The 23,628-nt window shown below is 41.4% G+C and overlaps 1 protein-coding gene across 3 annotated transcripts in view; it reads right to left on the reverse strand.

Moving 5' to 3' along the window:
- srbd1 (S1 RNA binding domain 1) overlaps positions 1-23,628 on the reverse strand; it is a 122,178-nt gene that overhangs the window by 35,836 nt on the left and 62,714 nt on the right. Inside the window, exons 17-21 of one of the 3 annotated variants that reach the window (XM_066679751.1) lie at positions 23,264-23,431; positions 22,387-22,536; positions 9,707-9,891; positions 5,283-5,585; positions 2,574-3,400 (exon numbers count right to left, since the gene is read on the reverse strand). In XM_066679751.1, coding sequence (XP_066535848.1) covers positions 5,293-5,585; positions 9,707-9,891; positions 22,387-22,536; positions 23,264-23,431 — 796 coding nt within the window. In that variant the 3' untranslated portion in view covers positions 2,574-3,400; positions 5,283-5,292. Of the gene's footprint in view, positions 1-2,573; positions 5,586-9,706; positions 9,892-22,386; positions 22,537-23,263; positions 23,432-23,628 lie in introns of those variants that run through there. The other 2 variants (XM_066679752.1, XM_066679750.1) reach the window with 2 other exon arrangements.

Genomic DNA, 23,628 nt, shown 5'->3' on the forward strand with positions numbered 1-23,628 from the left:
TAATGCTCATGTGCAGCTACTCCAGCTACACATGCGCATATCTTCCTTTCATAGCTCAAGTTAAGTTCATATGTTGTAAGTTTACCTAACAAACTGGCAACTCAGCATACATGGGACACAAATGTAAATGTGTGTCAATGTTCACATAATGTCACTAATTACAGCATCATGCAGTTGTGCACAAATACGTTAATGGTAACCATTGAAATCGTTCCAGGATGAAGGTGGAAGAGCCATGGACTCCTGTTTTATTAATGCACCAACGGGCTTCTCCATTCATACTGTTCTTGGTCAGAAAGAATACTTGGCGAGCATGCACTTTTCTTCCCAGTATCATTTTCAGCCTTCCATTTCTTCAACTGCACACAGATTGTGGAATTTTCTGCACTGTATTGAAATGGCACATGCTGACCTTCGGCCTAAATGGCACCAGCAATCATCCAAGCATGAGAGGAGGGCAACTTGAGGCATTTTCCATTGTCGTAATGTGAAATACACCCCAAATTACATTTCTGTAAAAACGAATTTGCATATGTTCCAGAAAGCTGGCTTTTGGTAGGGTAGTGTACATTTATGAACAGTGATGACTGGCATGTTGTTTCATACAGGTGTGGGAGCACAACTGAGCAAAAACTCACTCGCGTTCAGGCTGCAGAGTTTAGGGAGTAGAAAGGAGAGAAAGGTCATTTATATTCTGCATCGTTTTTGCTTTGCTCTTTTATTCTCCATCCCTCATTTTACCCTGTCATCCCTTTGTCTGGGGACCCATCCTTCACCCCTCACTATCAACATGCTAAGAAAAGCCAAACTTATTGCCCTTAAAGGGCACTCGAAGCATAAGCTCATTCGCCTACCCCTTCACCCTTCTCTGAAGGAGGCTCACGGCACAAACTGACGTGCTCCCCAAAGGGTCATGGAAACTCTAGCAAAAATAACACTGCAAACTCAAAGAACTCTCCAAGGAGATATATAAGCACTCTCCTCACAGCTAACACAAAGTACTTTAACAGCAAGACCCTTCCACTTCAACTGTGATTTACTTAAAGCTAAGGCAATGCGGTAGCCTAATTACATTTCACTACGGCCTCAACAGCATAGTGTACAGTTATTTATGGTACTATACTCGAGAAGCCTGAAAATTTTACTGCTGTTGGACACACACACCATAACGTTAATGTTCTCAAAATAGACGTAAATATTTAATCAACAGAATGGTGTTATTCTCCCACATGAAATCTAGTGTCTGAATCCAGAATATGAAAGTGAAGCATCAGTATTGATGTTTTTGTGTATTCACAAAAACAGTCACACTACGTTATTTTAGAAGACTTTTGAGAATATCCACTAACTCCGATACAATAGTAAGTATTGTATACTGTGTCATATACTGTGTCTGTCAAAAGACCTATTCAATTAAATGACTCCAACGTCAACAGCTAAAGATGAGTTTTATATGTTTTTCACAATCTTAGTAATGCCAACCACATTCATTTACAATGAGGTCCACTGTTCTGAGAACACAAGTGGCTACTTTGTTTTGTTCATTTTTATCTATTTCCTTTTCTTAACATTTGCAAAGATTTATACTTTTTTTTAATTCTGTTTTTGGAAACTCCCATATTTCACCACCCAAACATTTGCCTTCAACCTTCTTCCCTTTTTTACATTAAACACTCATACATAAACTTCTCAGTCTCAAGTCCTGAATGGTGAAATTAAAAATTAAGCCTCTGACGAAAGTTAGCCCCTGACTTTTGCATGGCACAGTATCACTGAATACCATTTAGCCATCAATAAGTTTTTGAAATATTCTGACCACATCCATAAGTAACAGGATGAAGTACTTTTAGAAGGGGCTGTATACATGTGTATGTATTTATAAGAGTCTTCTCAAGTCTTGGAAAAAAAGTGTTGGTTAAAGGGTGAGCCATTATGACAGGTGCCATAGAAGAGCTCCAACTCTCCGCTGTGGGAAATCTGGCAACAGCTCGTAAACTGAGGCTGCAGTATACAAATCAGTGCCAATTTCAAATCCAGCCACTTGCAAAGTGTGCACACAAGTCATGCCACTGAAATGGCAAAGAAAACACACATTCACAATAATCAAACAGGCATTTGCATTGGCAGTGTCCTGAAATACACCTACCAACTGCTCAGCTTCAAGCAACACACACACACACACCTCACCACATTCAGTCTGTGTTAGCTGCGTATTGTGGGTGTGGGGCCTGGTTTGTATATAGTGGGGTAATGTCTGCTCTGCAGCATAACCTTCATCACATAACCCACTGCTTGCACCCACAGCCCTGCCTGGCCTATAATCAACATCGAAGACATTGCGCACTTGGCGAAATGACATGTTAACCAATATTGCTTTTCTTCATTTAATGGAAAACTGTGTAATGGGAAAAGACTGGGAAAAAACTCAACATAAACACAGGCATACTCATCCACACATAGACCTGAGTAAGGAGAAAGAGCAATGATAAAACCCTACACCTAGAACAAGTTGCTGAAGCAAATTTATATGAGTGCGGAGAGTTCCATGAAGAGTTTTATATTTGTTTCTCCTTTAATGACAGAACCCAAAGCTAAGCAACAATATATGTATATCGTATTCACACACAAACACAGTCCAATAAAAAACATTTTTGGTGGATTTTTAGTTCATAAGGTCATATAAATACAGCAAAGAATTAATGATGAATGAACCAATAGAAATGCTCCAAAATGACTCTGAATCTGAACATTTTAGCATTGACTTCCACTGAAATTTAAGGTGGCTTTTTCCTTCTCTTATAAAATGACTATTTGAGATTTTTTTTCCAACAGCAACAATATCCAAATATATAACCTATATACACATCCCTTGTAGTGAATCCAGATTCTGTGCCCCAATTGTTAATTACGTTGAGTGATCAGTTATGCATGTACAACTACTTTTGGTATGAGCTGGATGGGAAGAGATATGTGTGAAGTGAGCATATGTCCACAAAGTCTCAGATTCAGAAATAGGTTATACAGGTAAATGGAGGGAGACGGTGCCATGCTGAAATCCACTAGGTTAGAGCTCGGGGAAGAACTCTCTCTCTGTTCGTCCTCAGGTTTCAGTTATGTATCATAGCGAGACCCAAGTCTGTCCACACCTGCTCGTAACTAAGACATTCGGGCAAGGCATTGGCTCAGTCTGTGGATACGAGGTCTCTCTGGATGGTGCTGGTGTAGTAATTTCCATTTAACTGTCTCTCTCCTTGGCTGGATCACGTCTCAAGGCTGAGAAAGGCCCAGGGGGCTTGTAATGACACGGGTGACAACTGGGATGCCCCACTAGGCTGACTGAAGACTGTGGACTGTTTCAAATCCAGGAGCCCCATCAAGTCCAAATGGTCACATGGAGAACCTAGAACAAATACAATCGCATGCATACAGCACATAGCTAAGAATACAAACAAGAAAAAAGGCACATGTTAAAGGACAGGGCCACACAATGAACCCTGAAACAGGAAGCACAACCTAAAGGGAAACATAGGAGCAAATCAGTGTCAGTTTCACAAAGCCTTCATACAGGATGATATTCCGCTGCCCAGGGCTATGCGCAACAGTACAACTGTGATGTATAAAAACAACGGAAAAATCCAAGACTTTTGATCATATCCTGGCAAAAACTACTTCCCTGCCTCTGCTGGTTATGTCTGATGAAACTACTTCACCGAAAAAAAAAGCAACATTCCAAATGCAAATTTCATCTCTTGATTTGGTATTCTAGCTGTGGTTTGCACAAATCGCTCAGGGCACTGCGGGTTCCTTATTTATCCATTTCTTTATTTGTGCCACATACACACAAACAGATTGGATAATAGAGAAGAGGGAATATGGGATTAATTTTGAAGTGGCTGATTAGCACGTGGCTAGCCCAGGATAATTGGGTTTAGCTTTTTCCCCATGGCCCCCTAAGTCATATTGCAGTCTGGCAGCTGCTTGCGGAACCCCCTCCCCTCCTTCCCTCTTGCTAAGAGCCTGTCAATCAAACCGTATTTATATCCAAGTGCTATCACAACAGTGCGTTCAAGAGGCAAACACCTTCAAACATATTACAGGCACTTAGCTGACGGTGGCCTGGCAACAGTATAAAAAAGAAACACATTTTAACAACGTTCTCCAAAGATCTGACATTGGAATATTTAACAATTCTAATGAATACCATTTATCTACCTACCTAGAGTAAGATCAAATTAATTTCTCAAACCTAATTTCCACAATGTATAGTCCACATCTAGACGTAGAGTAGTTGCATCGTAAGAGAATAACAGATTAGTAGCAGAGCATGGTAGAATATACTGTATATATCTGCAGCATTATTGATTTAATTTTTAATGAAAACAGTGTCAAAATGGCTTTTTTTAATCATTCATTTTTGAGTCAACCAGTGAGAGTTACCAGTGAAAACCATGTAACACTTGGTGGAAAGAGCACATTTGTACAGCCTTGACACATTTTCAAATTAATGTGAAATATTTGAATCGTATTCATCAATATTACCTATAGATTACCATTATGCACGAGGAACAAAGCTAAATAAGAAACATTGTGTAAAGAACAAAATTCCTTAACACCAATCAAACTCAATGATCTTACAAAAAATGAAATATAACGTAAATTTTACACTTGCCCAAAAAAAGCATGTGATTCTGATGATTCTGTTCATGAGGCATTTGTTGCCGTTTGTTGACTGTTACATAAAGAGATTTCCAAAAGTGATGCAAACCTTCTTATAATATTATAAAATATTAAATATACCCCTGCAATCATTTATTGCACACTGGATGTTTCACTGATGCATTTTTGGTAAAATAGTGAGCTACAATCCAGCCTTGCTCATAGAGGACAATTCAGATTCTGGTTACTACTTTTACACCCAAATCTTACCTAATGTATTCTTGTAGTTAAGATATTTCTGGGGCATATAACATTGTTTCTAACCTAAATCTGTGCCTGCCCCAGCATTTACCTGAATGTGCTGCAGGCATCAGTTTCAGAATGGACATCAAGTTGATAACATTAAATATCTAAATCTTTGTGTTGTTTATGTTTAAATATAGATCAAAAGGTATTTATAAGTAACTGTTTTCTGTTTTCCCCTTTTGAAATTTGGACCATAAAAAGCATCTATGACAACTCGAATTACAATTTCCATCTGTAAATCCTTACATCAAATACCATCAGTAGAAATGTGAATTGGTTTTGGAATTGGATTCTGTACTCGTTTCCGACACTGAGCTTACTTCAGGGACCTTATCTGAGAACCCTGATAAGGTCCAGGCTGATTCTGTTCCGAACAAGATCCACATCCATAACACGGACTTCAACCCGTTCCCCTGGTCCTAGAGCCAGACTTCTACGTCTCTTGTCCACAGGCAGTTTCTCCAGAGTGATAAAGCGCTTTGGGATGAGGCCTGATCTGCCCACTCCGATGTCCACAAAAGCCCCGAACAAAGCAGTGTTCTCCACACGTCCTGTTAGAACCATCCCGCTATGGAGGTCACTCATGGACACAATCCCCTGTTTAAAATCGGCCTGCTCGAAGTCTGAGAAGACAAAAGCAGTGGAGAATAGAAAAGACTCTGAATTAGAAGTTTACTGGCCAGGAGAGACAATGTAGAGTGTACACATTTTTACATACAATACACAATAAACAAACAAGCCAGACTAATAAGAAACAGGTGATGTAAAATAAGTGTATTAGTGTAAACAACTGTGGTAAGCATGTGGGAATGTTTTGAGGTCTATAGTAAGAGTGCATGTCATGTGAAGGTGTAATAACAGGCTGAAGGCAGTATTATATGATGTAGCTGATCAGCTGCTTAAGATCGTGATGGCATTGAGAAAGAAACTGTTTCTAAGTCTGGTAGTCTTTGTGCATATGGGGCTGTAGTGCCCGCTGGAGGGGGAGGAGATGAAAGAGGATGTGTCCAGGGGGTGGTAAGGGTCTGTAGTGATTTTTCAGAACCACAGAACAACTGATTATCAATTAAATGAATATGATGGGATTTATTAAGAAATAACTCATACTATTATATCCACAATCATATTTATCTAAGTATATTGTGTATGTGTTGGTAACATGACAAATCTTTCTTAACGGGCTGTTTTTGTTACTGTGCTTGTAAGATAAATATCAATAACCCCAAATCTGATTGGCTACAGACTAACTGCATCATTCCAAAGCAGCGCTCCTGACAACTTCAATATGAATGGATGTTTCATTTGCAGCCCTTATAGTAAATGAACAACAAAGTGACTTATACTGACATACTTTAATAACCAACCCAAAGGAAACAGCTAAATGTATGTAGATGCCTATTTAAAGCAATGCTAGGACAAAGGTGAGATGAATCTCCCCAAAACAAATGAAATTTCCAGCCTTTCAAACAGTCAACCGTACCACTTCTGGGAGACCTGCTTTTATACAAACATGGCCTCTCCACAGGCTCTGCGGTTCAGGAAACATTCATCTCTGATTATTCTTATCCGGGACACCGGTACCTAGTGCATGGATCACATGGCAGCTATTTATACAGCTGGCTACCAAGTGAGCCTCATCAGGGCTCCAAGCAGGGGAAGTGAACCTGCAACCTCCTGATGGGAAAGCCAGTGTCCTGACCACTGCATTTAACACAGCTCTGACCTAAAGACAATGAGTGACACACAGCAACATAGCTACAGCACTCATTGTATTAAAGGACTGTCAATACCTATAAAGAACATGAGCATTCAAAACAAATCCAGACACCATGAAAGCAAAGTCTGTGGCTGAGGGAACTGTGCTTTGGAATCTGCACTGAAGGAGAGATTATTAGTCTCACACTCAAGTATTTCACCACAAAATATGTAGACCTTTTTACAAACAAACTCCTAAAAACCTAAAAATAGTTTGCTTGATCTTGCCATATTTCCATGGTTAGGTCAACCACAACTAACAGCACCAATCTCAACCCCTAAGGTAAGGGGATATAGGACATCACCACTACCTAGAAATATTATTCCAACATCAAACCCTATTCATAGTGTCACATTAAGCCTAGACAAATGAAACAAATGCCAAATACAGTCTCCTATTCCATACAGGCCAGTGAGAATGAAAAATGGCTTTGGTTGAACTGGAAACTGGTTTTAATGCAAGAGATTACACTGAGTGATGCTGAAAATTGGGGACTAGAGGAACACATTCATACTTTAGGAGCCTACGTATTCATTTTAAGGGTTCACAGAAGTGCACTTGTCAGATTTAGGTATGTTATGATAATGTAAATTTGAGTGTTAACCTTAATAAAGTTTAAGGGTATTTTTACACTTGCACTTCTTAGTCCAGTTAAATCCAACTCTGGTTCGTTTTCACCCTTGGTGTGGTTCGCTTGGGCAGGTGTGAAAGTAATAGCACTCAGATCCGGACCAAAGCAACCGCACCCAAACCGGTCCCAAACGAACTCTAGTGTGGATCATTTCTGGTGTGAACATGTACGCTCCAGGCACATGTAGCCAGGGTGTGCTTTGCATATTGAACGCAATAGGCATGTAAACAGAGAACTGGTTAACGTTTAGCCGCTAACTGGAGTAATGGACGAGCGGCACGGTGGTGCAGCAGGTAGTGTCGCAGTCACACAGCTCCAGGGGCCTGGAGGTTGTGGGTTCGAGTCCCGCTCCGGGTGACTGTCTGTGAGGAGTTGGTGTGTTCTCCCTGTGTCCCCGTGGGTTTCCTCCCACAGTTCAAAAACACACGTTGGTAGGTGGATTGGTGACTCAAAAGTGACTGTAGGTGTGAGTGAGTGTGTATGTTGCCCTGTGAAGGACTGGCGCCCCCTCCAGGGTGTATTCCCGCCTGGCACCCAATGATTCCAGGTAGGCTCTGGGCCCACCGTGACCTTGAATTGGACAAGCAGATAATGGATGGATTGAGTAATGGACAGAAATGCACTAGTCCAGAACACAGAAACATCTTCCTGTATCTACATTCTTGCTCCCGCCTCAGTGAGGTCTGACCAATCAGCGGTGAGAACATTCTCACTTGGTTTGCGGTGATGCGTTTTGGTGCACTTAGATTTTTCAGTGTGTGAAAACAAAACAAACCAAGGGGAAAACGCTTCAAGATTACAAGCTTCCTAACTGATTTGGACCAGAACAAACAAACTACAGATGTGAAAACGCCTTAAAATGTAAGTGCACTTGTTACACACACACTGAACCTGATATCAGCATCTGTACTTGCAGTAATTATCCTTGTTTTATTTCCATGATATTTCTCTATAACAGTCACCCACTGTAAATTATCTAATTTGTTAAAAACTCCCATGTTCTTCTATAATTTCCCATTAAAGTAATCTTATCCCACTGTGGTATTTCTGGTGAAACACATCACCTGACTTTGAATTTCATTCTGCACCAAGCCGTCTTTAAGACGGCAAAGCATTAATCTCAATTATTACCCTGATGCCTGTAATGAACATAACACACATTACTGTTAGCCACATTTGGAAAATGGTGTCGTCTGGCATGACTCAGGGTAATGTTAAAAGCAGAAAAAGCATTTGTTTTTCGCATGCTTTTATTCTCTTAGTGTGAGCGGCTGGGGAGGAGCGGTTCACTACTGAGAAAGTGTTACTCTGCTTTTCTGTTTAAACAGACCACTCTCTCTTTAATGATATATCTGTCGGCAAGGTTAGTTTAATAACTTGGGTCTTCCCCCAAATTACATGGCGAGACTTCAAAAAGCTTGGAGTACCGCCCAGGTCTTGCTCAGACCAGAGGCAGACAGACTCTGGAGAGATGAGGAGAAGAATGTGAAAAGAGAAAGCAAGAGAGAGAGAATGAGACACTATTCTCTTTAATCTGCCCGAATTACAGTTATAAATGGGAAAACCTTCTTTGGTCCCTGTCTCTCTCCCTCTCTCTGTGTGTGTGTGTGTGTGTGTCTGTGAAGGCGTGCATTAGGCGCACAAGGCTTGTGCCAAGATGCTGTAACATCTAATGTTGCAAAATGATGTTAAACTATTACATAATATTACAACACTGCAATATTAAACTGCCTGTCTATGTTATAAATAAAATCTCACTGTAAACACTGTATATGGGGTGTGTTTCTGCACATGACTTTAACAAAGTATCTGTAGAGTAAATGAACTAGTCCTGCATCTTTTTTAACGCTTTAACACCCAGAACAAGGGTCTAAAACTACAGGCCCTGTAAAGTGCTTCATACAACCTGTCAAAAATTTATTCTACATCTGGACCATAAGGATGCCCTCCAGCAATTTAGTCTTGTGCAAGTTGTTTTATGAAGCACCTTGATCCTGGAGGTATTTGTTTCTCTGTGTACTGGGCACAGTGCATATAGCTGAAATGACAATAAAATCCTCTTGGCTTCACTTGACTGCTGGGTTGTTGTGTACCGGACCTGAGCATCAAAAACAATATAATACGCCTGGCAAAGTTCCCAAGGACCTGTGAGGTATTTCATAAAAGCAGAATTTCTCAGTTAGCCAATAACCAAAGTAGAGAACTGTTCAATAGAAATATCCTCAACCCTTCCTATTGGATGACTTGAATTTGGCTTAAATTATCTGGCTAAACCTAGAATTCCTGCTTTATGCAAAAACCCTGCAGGATTGGTAGCCTCTGTCTGAAACAACACGGAAGGGCAGGCTCTCTCTTACCCTGACGGATGTCGAAACCAGGTGGCTGAGTGAGGCCGTCCACAATAAGCTGTAGGGTCTCTGGGCTGGTGTTGAGAGACTGGGCCAAGGCCTCAAGACCACTTCTGTTAACACTGCTCTCAACCTGCTGCCGGAGCTCAGCACTGCCCAGCTGGTCCAAAGTTCCACAAATCTGAGATAAAAACCTGGACAAAGATACAGCACAGAACATGATTACACTGACATTCAAGACAAAACACTGATAAACCTGAGTGCATTACAAAGCCGATGCTCACATTCAGGCACATTCACATTACAGGCCGTGTAATATAGAAGTCTCGTGGTCCAGGGGAGGTTCTGTCGTAATGAATGGCTTTTTAATAGACCTCCCCAGAGCCTAACGCACATGGTGGATACCCCCCCACCAACCACACCCCCCACCCAAACCCAGCCTGGGGCCGGAGGGCTGACTTACAGAGAGGAGGAGGAGAGGAAAAGGGGAGTGGAGGTGAGACTAATTATGCCCTAAATCCTGATCTCCAGGGTCCCAGAGATGAAGACTCTGTCTCCTTCCATAAATCACACAGTTTTGCAAGTATATTAAAAAGAGCCACTGGTGGGGCCTTAGTGAGACAACAAGAGCCCTCCCTCAAACCAAAGCCCAGTCTAACACATTCAGCAGATGCAGGTAGGAGGGTTTACCTCACTCTAGCCTCATAACCATAGCCTGGAACATGCAACATGCCACTTTAACTGTTCAGATGTTATTCATCACCTCCTGATACATACAGTATATCAAAGAGCCAAGGAATATATACATATACGGTCAGCCACAACATTACTATCATCTCCTAGTTTCTACACTCACTGTCCACTGACAGTTTTTGTAGTTCTACAATAAAAAACTATAGTCCATCTGTTGCTCCGCCCCAGGTTCTTCAGTGGTCAGGACCCCTGCTAGGTAGTGGATATTTTGGATTGTGCACAGTCCTGCAGTTGAGGTGTTTAAAAACTCCAGCAGCACTCCTGTGCCTGATCGACTCGCACTAGTACAACACACACTATCACCACCACAACGTCAGTGTCGCTGTTGCAATGAGGATAATCCAAACAATGTATGCAAAGCAACAGATGGACTACAGTATGTAATTGTAGAACAACAAAGTGTTCCTGTATGGCACATTGAGCTGACAGAATGGACAACGAATGTAAAAACAAGGAGGTGGTGATGTTATGGCTGATCAGCGCGAGTGTTTGATGGTCAGTTACTGGGCAGACTTCAATAGTCATCACCTGCCATTTTTCAGAGCAATACATGTCAAACATTTAAATCTGAACACAAAATACCATCAGAGTTATAATAACAAAATTTTGTTATTTGTATCAGTAACAGTCATATCATTTAGCCAAATAATATTTAACATAGACGGCACAGTGGGGCAGCAGGTAGTGTCGCAGTCACACAGCTCCAGGGGCCTGGAAGTTGTGGGTTCGATTCCCACTCCGAGTGACTGTCTGTGAGGAGTTGGTGTGTTCTCCCCGTGCTTGCGTGGGTTTCCTCCCACAGTCCAAAAAGCACACGTTGCAGGTGGATTGGCGACTCAAAAGTGTCCGTAGGTGTGAGTGTGTGTGAATGTGTGTCTGTGTTGCCCTGTGAAGGACTGGCGCCCCCTCCAGGGTGTATTCCCGCCTTGCGCCCAATGATTCCAGGTAGGCTCTGGACCCACCGCGACCCTGAACTGGATAAGCGGTTACAGATAATGAATGAATATTTAACATATTATTAGAGATTTGGTCACATCAGATACATCAGAATCATCATAATCTTGAATTGTCTAAAATCATTATCGATGTGTCACACAATATTAAGATCTAATACTGTGTAAATATAAACTATGTATTTTGTTGAGGTCCCCACCACCCACACCAAGTAAAAGGAAACAACCTGATGGCATTTCCATGGTGTATGGAATTCTCGGATTTTTTTCAAATCCTGTGCTATCTGTAGTCAACAACACTCCTTAAAGCAGCTGACTGTGTAGCCCTAATGGAAGCTGATTTATTCCTACAAAGTGAGAGTGCGGTTTATGAAGACACAAGCTCAACAAAATGCCCCTAAGACACCAAAGGGCAAGGGAAAGTGTCACTGACCCATGATTGGTGGAGCACTACTGTGAAGCACTGCTTGTACAAACATGATCTGCATGCAAGGGATATCAGTTTAGGACCTTATTTAAAAAGTCAGCATCTGAAATGTGTAAATCAAAAACCAGTTAAATAATTAGCCTTTAGTAAACAAGTACATATATTACTTCTTACATCTTTGCAGTCAAAAGAAAAAAAGGCAAGCAATAAAGTGGCTTCCCAAACGTGAAGATAAACATTCATAGCTAAGTGTGTGTGACAGCGGGGTGTTTCTGGGTGAATGTGGGAGGTCAGTGTGCCCAGAGGTGGCTGTGGAATGCAGGGCTGGGGGGCTCTTTTGGAATGCTATGGGGACACACACTGCTGAGCCAGGCTGCTGATGGATAGCCGTCGCCGTGGCAGCCTGACGCCAGCCCAGCCTCCACAGCTGTCCTTACATTGACTGACAGGGCAGGTGGGCAGAAGCTCCGCCCACTTCCTGCGTTCAATCTCTGAAATAGTCGCTTGTGCAAACTCCCCCTGCCCCACACACAAACAACAAAAAGATATTTGTATTCATGTTTGTGGCGCCCATATTTGAATAAACAAAAGGTAATAATACACGTAGTCACACATAAAACATTTCAGTTAATCAGACCCTTGTATTAAAATTGCAAAATGCCTTCACAAGGCCCTAAGCCTTGTTCTAGACTCCTCGAGAAACAAGAAGTGCACACAAACTACACACAGACTACTCTTTATCCTTGACTGCCGCTCCTCAATACACGAGGGCTTGCCAATGGTTATGGTGTTGGAGCGTAACTGAAAACTGTGTGTGTACAAACTGTGCGGCAGCTGTGTGTAACCGTGCCAGGTCCTTGCTCTTCACTTTCTCTGTATCCTTAGAGCAACAGTCTCAAACCAGAGGCCTGCTTCGTAAATCTTCTCACATATTCTCAGTTTATCTATAAATTCTGTCTGAGAATAATGTCTTTTTCTCCCCAAAAATAAACACTGGATCATAGCTGCTTAACTAACACAATCTCTATAAAAATGTGGTGCTCCTGACGCTAGAAAATCAAAGCACTGCATGCAAGGGAAACCAGCAGGCATGGCCATAACTATATGAGCTACAATACTAATTTAGTAGTTGATGATAAGTAGTTAAATCTGTGTTCATGGATTGATACATGACACAGAAAGGCACTGAATTATTAGATTAAATCAGTGAAAATGCAGAAGTAACCACATTTATTTACACACCATCATCAGGAATGTCATTGCTATCACAATATGAATGCCATATATTTCTACTGGTAAATGTAACTATGATTTCCAAACGTTAACAATATTTTTAAAACACTACTACTATTTTTAAATAATAGTATTAATACTACTTATTATTAAAAATAATAATCAAAACAAATGTCTTTATTTTTACTTAATTGCAGTTGTGTTTTATGATGATGGATGGATTACAAATAAACACTCATAACGTTCCATTACTGTATTTGTTATATGTATATATCTCATAACACAAAAATATTATTTTTAAGTAAATGTATTTTTTTTTTCTACTTTGTCTTTAGATGAAACACCTGATTAACAAATGTTTTTAAGTTAAATTTCATGTCAAAAATATTTGAGACACTTTTCATTTCACTGCATTTTCTCAACTGCCAATTAATAAGGCTCATCTCTGAGAGGACCACTCCCTACATTCATGTTTTTATACATTAACCATGTATAAAAATATAATTAAATAATGAAGACTTTGTGCAGAGATTCTTTACAGTAAAGAATTCAGTGCTATCTGCACATATCTTTTCTATTCGCCAAAGGAAATACAGAAGGTTCAAATTCCTTGAACGCAGCTTCATGCTCACTTTGTAATCACTAACAGTGCATAAGATGACCTGGGTCCACTGAAACAGAAAATAATCCGTAGCTTTATGTATGTGTTTTGTCTCTGAGTTATGAGGTGGTGAGAATGTAGAAACACACACATAGGCGCACATCTGACTCCAGTATGTGTCTGGTGACACAGGTGAAGTGAGCGAGATGTATTTGGATTTGTTAGTGCTCCGGGCAGTATCAATGTACTGATTCATCTGGGAGGTGCTGCGTGCGCACGCGCACACACACACACACACACACACACTTCTCCACAGCTGGATCAACACCTTCATTACTGAACCCAGACCAATTCAACAAAGCATGCTCCGTCAATCTAACCTGACCCCCAAGCTGATAGTAAGATAAAATCTGCCATACGGATATCCAGAAGTAATAAACATATTCTATTCCTGACCTACATTAATCCTCTGTGAAAACTGACACTTACATAGGCAAAAATGGTATGATTCAGCCATACATATCATTTCTAATGTTGAGGCAAAAAATTCACTGATAATATTAGCTATTACCAATTTTATGGTCTAAAAGTAAGCAGAGCCCAATTGAGATCTAGTTTATCAGAAGTTGCGCTAACTGAGCATCAGTTTGTCAGTTATGATCATCAGTTCCCACCGCCAACTCAAATACACAGCAGAAAGTCCTCACAAAATCCTCAATAATATACAAAAAAAAAAAGTGATGTCTAAATACACTGATAACTGATTTCATAATGTGACTAATGTAGCTACTGACCATATCAGTACTCATTTTCTTAGGCTCTCCTCCACTAATTTCAAACTTAAACATTTTCTGTTATATCCATTTGGTAACTAGGAAAAAGTAGCTAGCTAATTCACCCATCAATGTATTGACTGTTTACCATCCTGCCCTTGTGTTGTGATCAGTCACTTGTGTTTATGAATACTGCTCCATACGTTCAACTAGCAAGTTAAGGTTTCTGCACATTCCTTCATTCTTCATCTTGTTCAGGGATCCAGAGCCTATTTGAAAGCAGGCAGGGTGGAAGGCGAGAACAAACCTGCAATCACTCACACACTCACAGCTCTGGGCAATGTCACACGATGTGTTTTTTGGACTGTGGGAGGAAAGCAAAGCACCCGGAGGAATCCCACATGGACACGAGAAGGACACACCAAAATCCTTACAGAGAGTGACCTGAAAGAGAGTGAACACACAACCCTGAGCCCCTGGATCTGACATAACACCAGCAGCTTCTCTGATTCTACACCACTTTACAAAGCTCACTGATTTACATGGAGTCTTATTACATAAATTATGGTAAACAGATATCTGACACAACCTCAGGACTCTATAACATCAACTCTCTCACACTGTAACAAACAAAATAAAACAAAAAAAGTGCACATTGACATTTGCATTTCTATTGGCTGAGCTCTATTTTCAGCTTCATGCACACTCCTGACTACCACCCCTGGTTTGGTAGCTTAGAGCCACAGTGTCTGAGGCAGTCTCTCCAGAGCTCAGGGGCCTGAGAGAGCTGTGGGCTGCACTCCGGCTGATTTATGAAGAGCCGGCGTGCAGGCCGGGCGGCGGCCCATCAGACCGAGGGCTCAGGTTTCCCCCTGGTGTGTTTGTGTTTAAGGGGGGGGTAGGCGGGAGCCAGAGTGGCCAGGAGCAAGCAGAGCATATTGCAGCTTCTCCAGCAGGCCTAATGAAAAGCAGCTCCGCTCCACTGAGGAGCACCACAGGGGAGGACCCCTGCTCCACACACTGCAGGCCACAGGGTGGGCCCCGAGAGAGAAGCTCTCCACACACAGCCACTGGGACTGCAGCATTGGCTGCCCTTTACTCTCCTGGTGACATGCCTTTAAACTTAGTCCTCCAGTGTGAGTGTGTGTGGTAATAAGAGTTCACATTCTGTACTTACTGCTGTTCTACAGAGACTTAAAGAAATGGAAGCAGAACGCCAGAGTTAAATATGAACATGCACAAACCCAGCCGTGAAATAGTAAAAATATTATCCCATATTATCCAACATGAATTTATACTTGAATCTAGCAATATGAAAATTCTGAGCAGATGTCAACAATATATTTTTTACTGATGCACTGAAATGAAGATTCTTGGCCAATGCTGAACCAGAGCTGACATTTTGGACACACTGGGTCAAAACCAAAACCTGAATATAATATAAATAAAACCCGTGCATAAAATAAACCCAAATGTGTGCTTGACAGCCAAGAATGAATGTTTACTAGCATAATTAATTCCATTAATTTAAAGTTATGTTTAATAGTTTGGCACTGTGGTTTCTGTCATCCTAAAAACAGTGGGTAGAGACACTCATCCAGCTTGCTCTGGCCTTAATTAGGCTTTTTCGCAGGACACCCTTTTATTTCTGTTCTGATATGCTGCATGACCATCTTCCCATTAGAAAAATTAGCTTGATCCAATATGGCAACCATGTTCCAGGCATAGCCTAAAAGATGGCCCCCCCTCACCCATTACTTGCAGGGGTATTCAGGTAAAAGAGTGTCCTACGACTTTGGACTCACCCTGTATATTCTGCATATCAATCAGGTAGTCTCAAACTTATAGCTGGCAGGGTGGGGTGGATTGGGTTGGCAGAGCTGTCTCCTCCCTCAACATTCATGCCTGGGGTACAGAGATGGCTGCCTGCCACTCTGTGTGTGTGTGGGTGTGTTTGTTCACTGCCTCTAGTGCACTGGAGTGTATTTGTGCTGAGATGGGATTAATAAGGCACAATTTCAAATTTAAATAAAAGCATGTTTATACAAATAAATAAATAAATATCAGTCATCAGTTTGAGTTATTGAATCTAAGCATTATATGCACTGCCAATAAACTTTAATTCTTCATCAGTTATACCCCAATGGCCTAGTGCTACTGATTCAGCTGGTCACTGACTGTTTATCAACATCAATATTCTTAATTTTTACATCCGCCAACATATGCTAATAGAGTGGAATGTCATCACAACAATCTCCTCTCTCATATGGTGTTTTGCAAGTCAAATAATGTTTGGGAATGCAGTCATTTCCATGTTAGCCTGGATTCTCATGGGAAAAGCAGAACAGAAACCAATATATAGGCACCTCTGCCACGAATATAGCTCTTTAACCAAATCCACACCTTTCTTTCAAAACTCATCAGGGGGTCAGCAACGGAGTATTTGTGTGTGTGTGTATTTTTGTATGTGTGTATGTGTGTGTGGGAAGTGCTTCCCAGTGGTAAGGCTAAGGGTATCAGGTTCATCACATTAGAGCAACACGATCCACCATTACCGCCTGCTGGCCCACGCTTCTCAGAGCGGCCATCGTGCAACAATCAGCCCCCGAGTGAGACGAGGGTGGGCACCCGTCTACACAGGCAATTGTGTGTCTGATTTCAGCTCTCTTTTCTCCTGTCCACACCAATATCCTAGCCTGGCGAACACCCATTGTTCTTCAGCGCTGAGCTGTTGGAGAGCTGGGAAATTTTTCACTGAATTGTGAACTCACATTAACTGCTTTATTTAAGTGCCGAGACGCATGGGGCAATAATTGAGAGAGGAAGTGAAAGGCGAGAGAGAGAGAGAGAGAGAGAGAGAGAGAGAGAGACCGTCTGCATCCAATAAGGAGAGTGAGAGAAATAAGAGTGTGAGAAAGACAGAAGAGAAGACTGATGAGTCCAGTGCTGAAATGGGCTGCAGATTGTTGGGAATCTGTCGAGCTTGTCATCATCATTATAAAGCCATCGTTCAGACATTCTGCTCGCATCATTAGACCTCCGGTTCTAGTTTTGGCCAATGTCCGGCCAGCACACTTTATTAGCAATACCCCAAATTCCTCCCACACCTCCTGGAAACCCTTGTTTCAAGTCCGCTACATTAGCCGGGCGCTACATTACAAAACTCAGCACTGCTGGTGGCCATGTTTAATCAAATCCTGTTATTCCAAGAAAAATAGGTCCCAGCTCACAATGACAATTGGAGTCTAGCAGAACATCCATTAGCACAGCATTTGGTAACGATAGAGTGTGTCGATAATACGGGAGACTGCAAGGGAGGCTTTTTCTGCCTGGTTTAGTAGGAAATGAAGCTGAACAGAGAGAAAAGAAAACAAACAGAAGGAGAGAGAGGAGGGAGGATATGACAGGGTGATTATTCCCCCTCTCCATGCCCCTAAGTGGCTTTATTAAACCTCTAACCCCCACAGACGCCTCTGACGACGGATCAGGCCAGGCGTTGGCAGACCAGCATACACTCCCACATTATGTGAGCAAGCTTATCGACAGCAGTGATATGGGTCAGTGTCCATTTCCAATTTTTTAAAATGGACTTTTGGTCATTTCGTGGAATAATCAAGATGCTGCACACAGAGCTCATCCACAGCATTTTACAACCTTCAAGTGCTAATTTTTTAAGAGATATCAGAAGGAGTATTTGAATACTAGCTCTCAGCTTTATATTAAATATTATTTTATTAAATATTCTTGAATTCTAACCTCTGTAAAGATTGAGTTATATCACACATATTTCTAGTGTTGTTATCTACCTGTCTATATAAATATACACAGTCACATTAGAATATTAATACCGCCTCCTTGTTTCTACACTCACTGTCCATTCACTCAGCTCCACTGACCATTTTGTTTGTCCCCTTTCACCCTGGTCCACAGGGCCACAGAGCAGGTATGATAATTCTCAGATGAGCATCTACACAGTGGAACAACGACATACAGGGATTGGACAATGAAACTGAAACACCTGTCATTTTAGTGTGGGAGGTTTCATGGCTAAATTGGACCAGCCTGGTGGCCAATCTTCATTAACTGCACATTGCACCAGTAAGAGCAGTGTGTGAAGGTTCAGTTAGCAGAGGGTAAGAGCACAGTTTTGCTCAAAATATTGCAATGCACAGATTGCTGGCGCACCTGTGACCAAGACAGCAAGTCTTTGTGATGTATCAAGAGCCACGGTACCCAGGGTAATATCAGCACACCAACAGGAAGGACGAAACACATCCAACAGGATTAACAGTGGATGCAAGAGGAAGCTCTCTGAAAGGGATGTTCGGGTGCTAACCCGGATTGTATCCAAAAAACATAAAACCACTGCTGCCCAAATCATGGCAGAATTAAATGTACACCTCAACTCTCCTGTTTCCACCAGAACTGTCCATCGGGAGCTCCACAGGGTCAATATACACGGCCGGGCTGCTATAGCCAAACCTTTGGTCACTCATGCCAATGCCAAACGTCGGTTTCAATGATGCAAGGAGCGCAAATCTTGGGCTGTGAAACATGTACTGTTCTCTGATGAGTCCACCTTTACTGTTTTCCCCACATCCAGGAGAGTTACGGTGTGGAGAAGCCCCAAAGAAGCGTACCACCCAGACTGTTACATGGCCAAAGTGAAGCATGGGGTGGATCAGTGATGGTTTGGGCTGCCATATCATGGCATTCCCTTGGCCCAATACTTGTGCTAGATGGGCGTGTCACTGCCAAGGACTACCAAACCATTCTGGAGGACCATGTGCAAAACATTCAAATGTTGTATCCTGAAGGCGGTGCCGTGTATCAGGATGACTATGCGCCAATACACACAGCGAGACTGGTAAAATATTGGTTTGATGAACATGAAAGTGAAGTTGAACATCTCCCATGGCCGGCACAGTCACCAGATCTAAATATTATTGAGCCACTTTGGGGTATTTTGGAGGAACGAGTCAGGAAACATTTTCCTCCACCAGCATCACGTAGTGACCTGGCCACTATCCTGCAAGAAGAATGGCTTAAAATCCCTCTGACCACTGTGCAGGACTTGTATATGTCATTCCCAAGACGAACTGATGCTGTTTTAGTCGCAAAAGGAGGCCCTACACCATACTAATAAATTATTGTGGTCTAAAACCAGGTGTTTGAGTTTCATTGTCCAACTCCTGTAGGTGCATCTAACAGAGTGGATACAGTCTTTAAAACTCTTTATACAGTACATTATCTGCAGCTGTCAAATGATTATATATCAGCTAATAATATAATCTGTAATATATCTTATGTCAGTCCATTAGAGCTTCACACAGGGCCCAGCTAACTCTCTTCCTACCAGCAACAACATTTCTGTTATCATGTATCTTTAAATATTAAATGAAATATTATCTTACACACAACCGCTAAAGTGGCTGTGGCCGTTTATGATCTGATGAGAAACTAGCTACACCTAAAAACTAAAGTTACTCTTTGGGCCCAGCCCATTGTCTTCAAACAATAATATTTATCTTAAAATTACAGCTTCATTAAAATTGTGATTCTTTCCTAAACTGTAATAGGGAGAATAGAACCTCCATCACTGCTACTCTGGGCTTAACAGGGCTTAACAGTAACAGCACTATGTAAATCTTGGAGTAGGATAGGGAACCTTCCCCACCAACCCAGCCAAAAAGATATGAGCAGAAAACTCAAATCTTACCTAGTGTTCCTTTAAATAAAATAATTGCATTTAAAATCACAACATTGGTGAGGGAATCATAATTTTATCATTGTATTTTCACCCATTAACTCCAATAAATGATTTATTACAAGACATGCGCTAAAATTAGTTTAATTTTTACTACAGTGTAGTAGTTATTATGACTTGACAAACACTCCATACATAAAAAGAAAGAGAAACTGCGTAAGAAACAAATGCTGTACCATTCAAATTATTCTGACCAGGTCTTGTATAAAAATACTACTTCACAATAGTGAGAATTGATGTGCTGCCAAAATAAACTGTGTAGTCAAATTAATTCCACTGCCTGGTTATCTACCATTATGCCTGCTCTGCTTTGTATCATCCATGTCCAATGTGCATGCTTAAATACACCCCTACTTAGTAAAAGAGGCATACGCCACTGGAAAATCCAAGATGGTGAAAGAAGAACGACATTTCCCTAAAGTTGAATAGGGACTAAACCATTTTGTGCACTACAGCTCACAAAGTACCGGCGGTCTGTGTCAAATTCTTATTCAATTAGTCAAATCGTGTCTTTAGACATGGACACATTCATTTGGACTTGCAGCTGTCGTGCGTCCACAGCTAGGAGCTTCCGTACAGACACATCCCTTGGCAGAGGCCATCACAAGTGTCAGTGAGGACTAGTCTAAACAGACTAGAGCTGCACAGCTGTGGCACAGCTCCCACTCACAGCCACAGAGCCAGCAGCACTTTCTCAATGTGCTTTTTATATGAGCAGCAGGAACAGTTCCTCACAGGCGTCTTCTAGAGACACAAGCACACTTCGTTTGTTCAATGTCAGAACACTGTGTCATATATAAACTCTGGAGTGATATTTGGTTCTTCTTAATGGGGGGGGGGGGCACACATGTCAGAGTCACACATAACTGTACCCTACATTAATAATTTGAGCTCACCACTCATCATTGTTGTCACAGTACAGACCATTTTTTCTAAGTTTAGGTGAATGGCACTCATCTTTCTTAAACTTTATATTGCTCTACCCTGAAAATATAATTCATGGTTGACATGACTTTTTCCAGGGGTATAACTGTTTTTTACAGTTCCCTGGGGTCTCAATAAAATGTCTGTGACATGCTTTGGTTGAAATAGCACTTTTCTCCCCCAGTCTAAACAGCCCTGTTCAGAAAGACCGGTTTCAGTGTCTGTTCCTTTAAATGAGAACAGGGAATGAGAAGCAGAAACGCTGGTTTTTACTCATTTTCAGTTTGTTCTCTTTCCTCTCTGTTCTCATTTTTGCAGCATTTAACCACTTGGATACAGCGCTGTGATTGGACAGACTCAGATTAAGAGCTGGGACAACCCCCAAGTGCCTATTATCTACATAAAACGCAGCACTAAACCAGAATGACTCATTATATCCCATGTTTTAACATGATAGATATAAAAGAGAAAGACGTATAGGTGTCTAAGGGTCACACAGGTCACATTTCTTTATCCAGTGTGTATCTCTTTTTTTGTAGCAGAGTTAGCATCTCTCTGTTTGCATTGACTTACACATGGAAACCAAACCCAGCTCCATTTCTCTTTGCTCGCCTTCCTCGACTGAAATGAGACATTTTACTCTCTACTATGTATTCTCAGATCTTAAATCAGCAGCTCATTTGGATTTGATGTTATGGAAAGACAAAGTACATTGAAAGAAGTGCTGTTGGTTCATGGTCACAAGTGCCTTGATGAGGTGGTCATGCAGAGCAAGATCAGTTTTGGAGTGTGATCTGTTCGGAGTGGCACATTCAGGCTACATTTAAAACAATACAAAGTACAAAACAAAACATACAATACATTTAATATGGGCTACTTTACTTACAACATGAACATAGCCAGTATGACCATCATCTTATATCAGTCAGATTCAGGTCTTTTAAAGAGTATTAGTTAAGAACTTGTTTCCCTTTAGCTTTAGTCTGGTAAATGACTCGATGACAGAACACTGCTTTGAGGATTCAAATGCATTTAATCACATGAACATTACTAAGGTTCGGTACTGATATTGGACAATAAGTTCAGGTTCACAAAAGCCATTTCAACTCATCAAAAGTTAAGTCAAAGTTATTGGATACAGACACACACAAAAATCAAGCACTACCAGTCAATTTATGCATCTCTCTAAAGATTGTTACCAAGTAGAGTGCATGTGCAAGTGCTAGGGTGCCAGATTATATTAGATTTGTGCTCTTACCTCATGGCAATGTTGTAGGACTCAGGGTGGATGCAGGTTTGGTCCAGAGGGTTAAGCTGGTTCGAGATGTTGCCAGATGTTTTGGCTTTGCTCTTCTTAGCTGATGGCTTCTCACCAGCTGCAGGTTCCATTTTCTGACTCAAGCCATAACTATATGAACCAGACATCACAGACCATTACTTTAGAGGCTAAAGTGGCAGTTAATTAACAGTGAAATCAAAAGGCCATCAATATTATGTTGGACTGAGCTGTATGGAAATAGATAAGCTCTGAATAACTGAAGAGCATTTATCCTCCTCTGATCAGCTGTTAGCCCTGCCGCACTAAATCAGCCATTCTGTGACTGCAACCAATATATTGTGGAACATCAGCCTTCATTTCATTCAGGGGCAAGTATTCATTCCTTAAACTATTACAAACATAGCTATAGCTTACAATGTTACACAGAGTTTGAGAGTGTGTGTATGAGCTAATACAAAACATTTACACTGTCCTTTAAATAAAAACATACCTACAACTTCAATTACGAGGAAGCTAGCCATAGTCTGACCCAAGCTTCATTTTGTATGTGATAAACTGCCCTAAACCTGGCCCCAAATCCAACAGCATACACTTAATCTATAATAGTTGTCACAGTTGAGGCAGGGTAAGTATGATTTCCTTGTGGCACTTTGTGTTTACACTATTAAAATTAAGTTGGGGGGTGCGGGGGTGTAAAACCTGCACATACTTTGGCTTGAATATTACTGGATTTCATGTGGCTTCAAGAAAATCTTTCCTGCTCAAATTGGATATGCCAAAACACTCTGAACTGCCTTTGTGAACAAAGCCTCAGGGATCAGAGAGCACATTTAGCCATAGAGCAGCTGATCAGTACCTGCGTACAGTCTCAGGGTTGATGCGAACAAAGCCGGCACACTGCTGGAAGCTCTTTGGGCCGAGGCCTTTGACTAGTTTCAGCTGTTCTCGGTTCAGAAAGGGTCCGTTCTTCTCTCGCCACTCAGCTATGCTCCGCGCTCTGCCGGCATTTAGACCTGCAACATGCCTGCCAACACACAAACAGCTGCTCACATCACTGGGCTCTACACAGTTCTTTTAAGTACTTAGGGTACATCTTATTTTTCCCCCTATTAAAAAATAAATAAATAAATAAATCTAACACACAACAAACTGGACTTCACTCATATGATATGCTGTGAACTTTCACATTGTGTCATTCTTTTCTAACTAAAACCTTTAAAT

Source organism: Hoplias malabaricus, chromosome 8 (assembly GCF_029633855.1).
Source record: "Hoplias malabaricus isolate fHopMal1 chromosome 8, fHopMal1.hap1, whole genome shotgun sequence".
In the NCBI taxonomy this organism is placed as follows: Eukaryota; Metazoa; Chordata; class Actinopteri; order Characiformes; family Erythrinidae; genus Hoplias; species Hoplias malabaricus.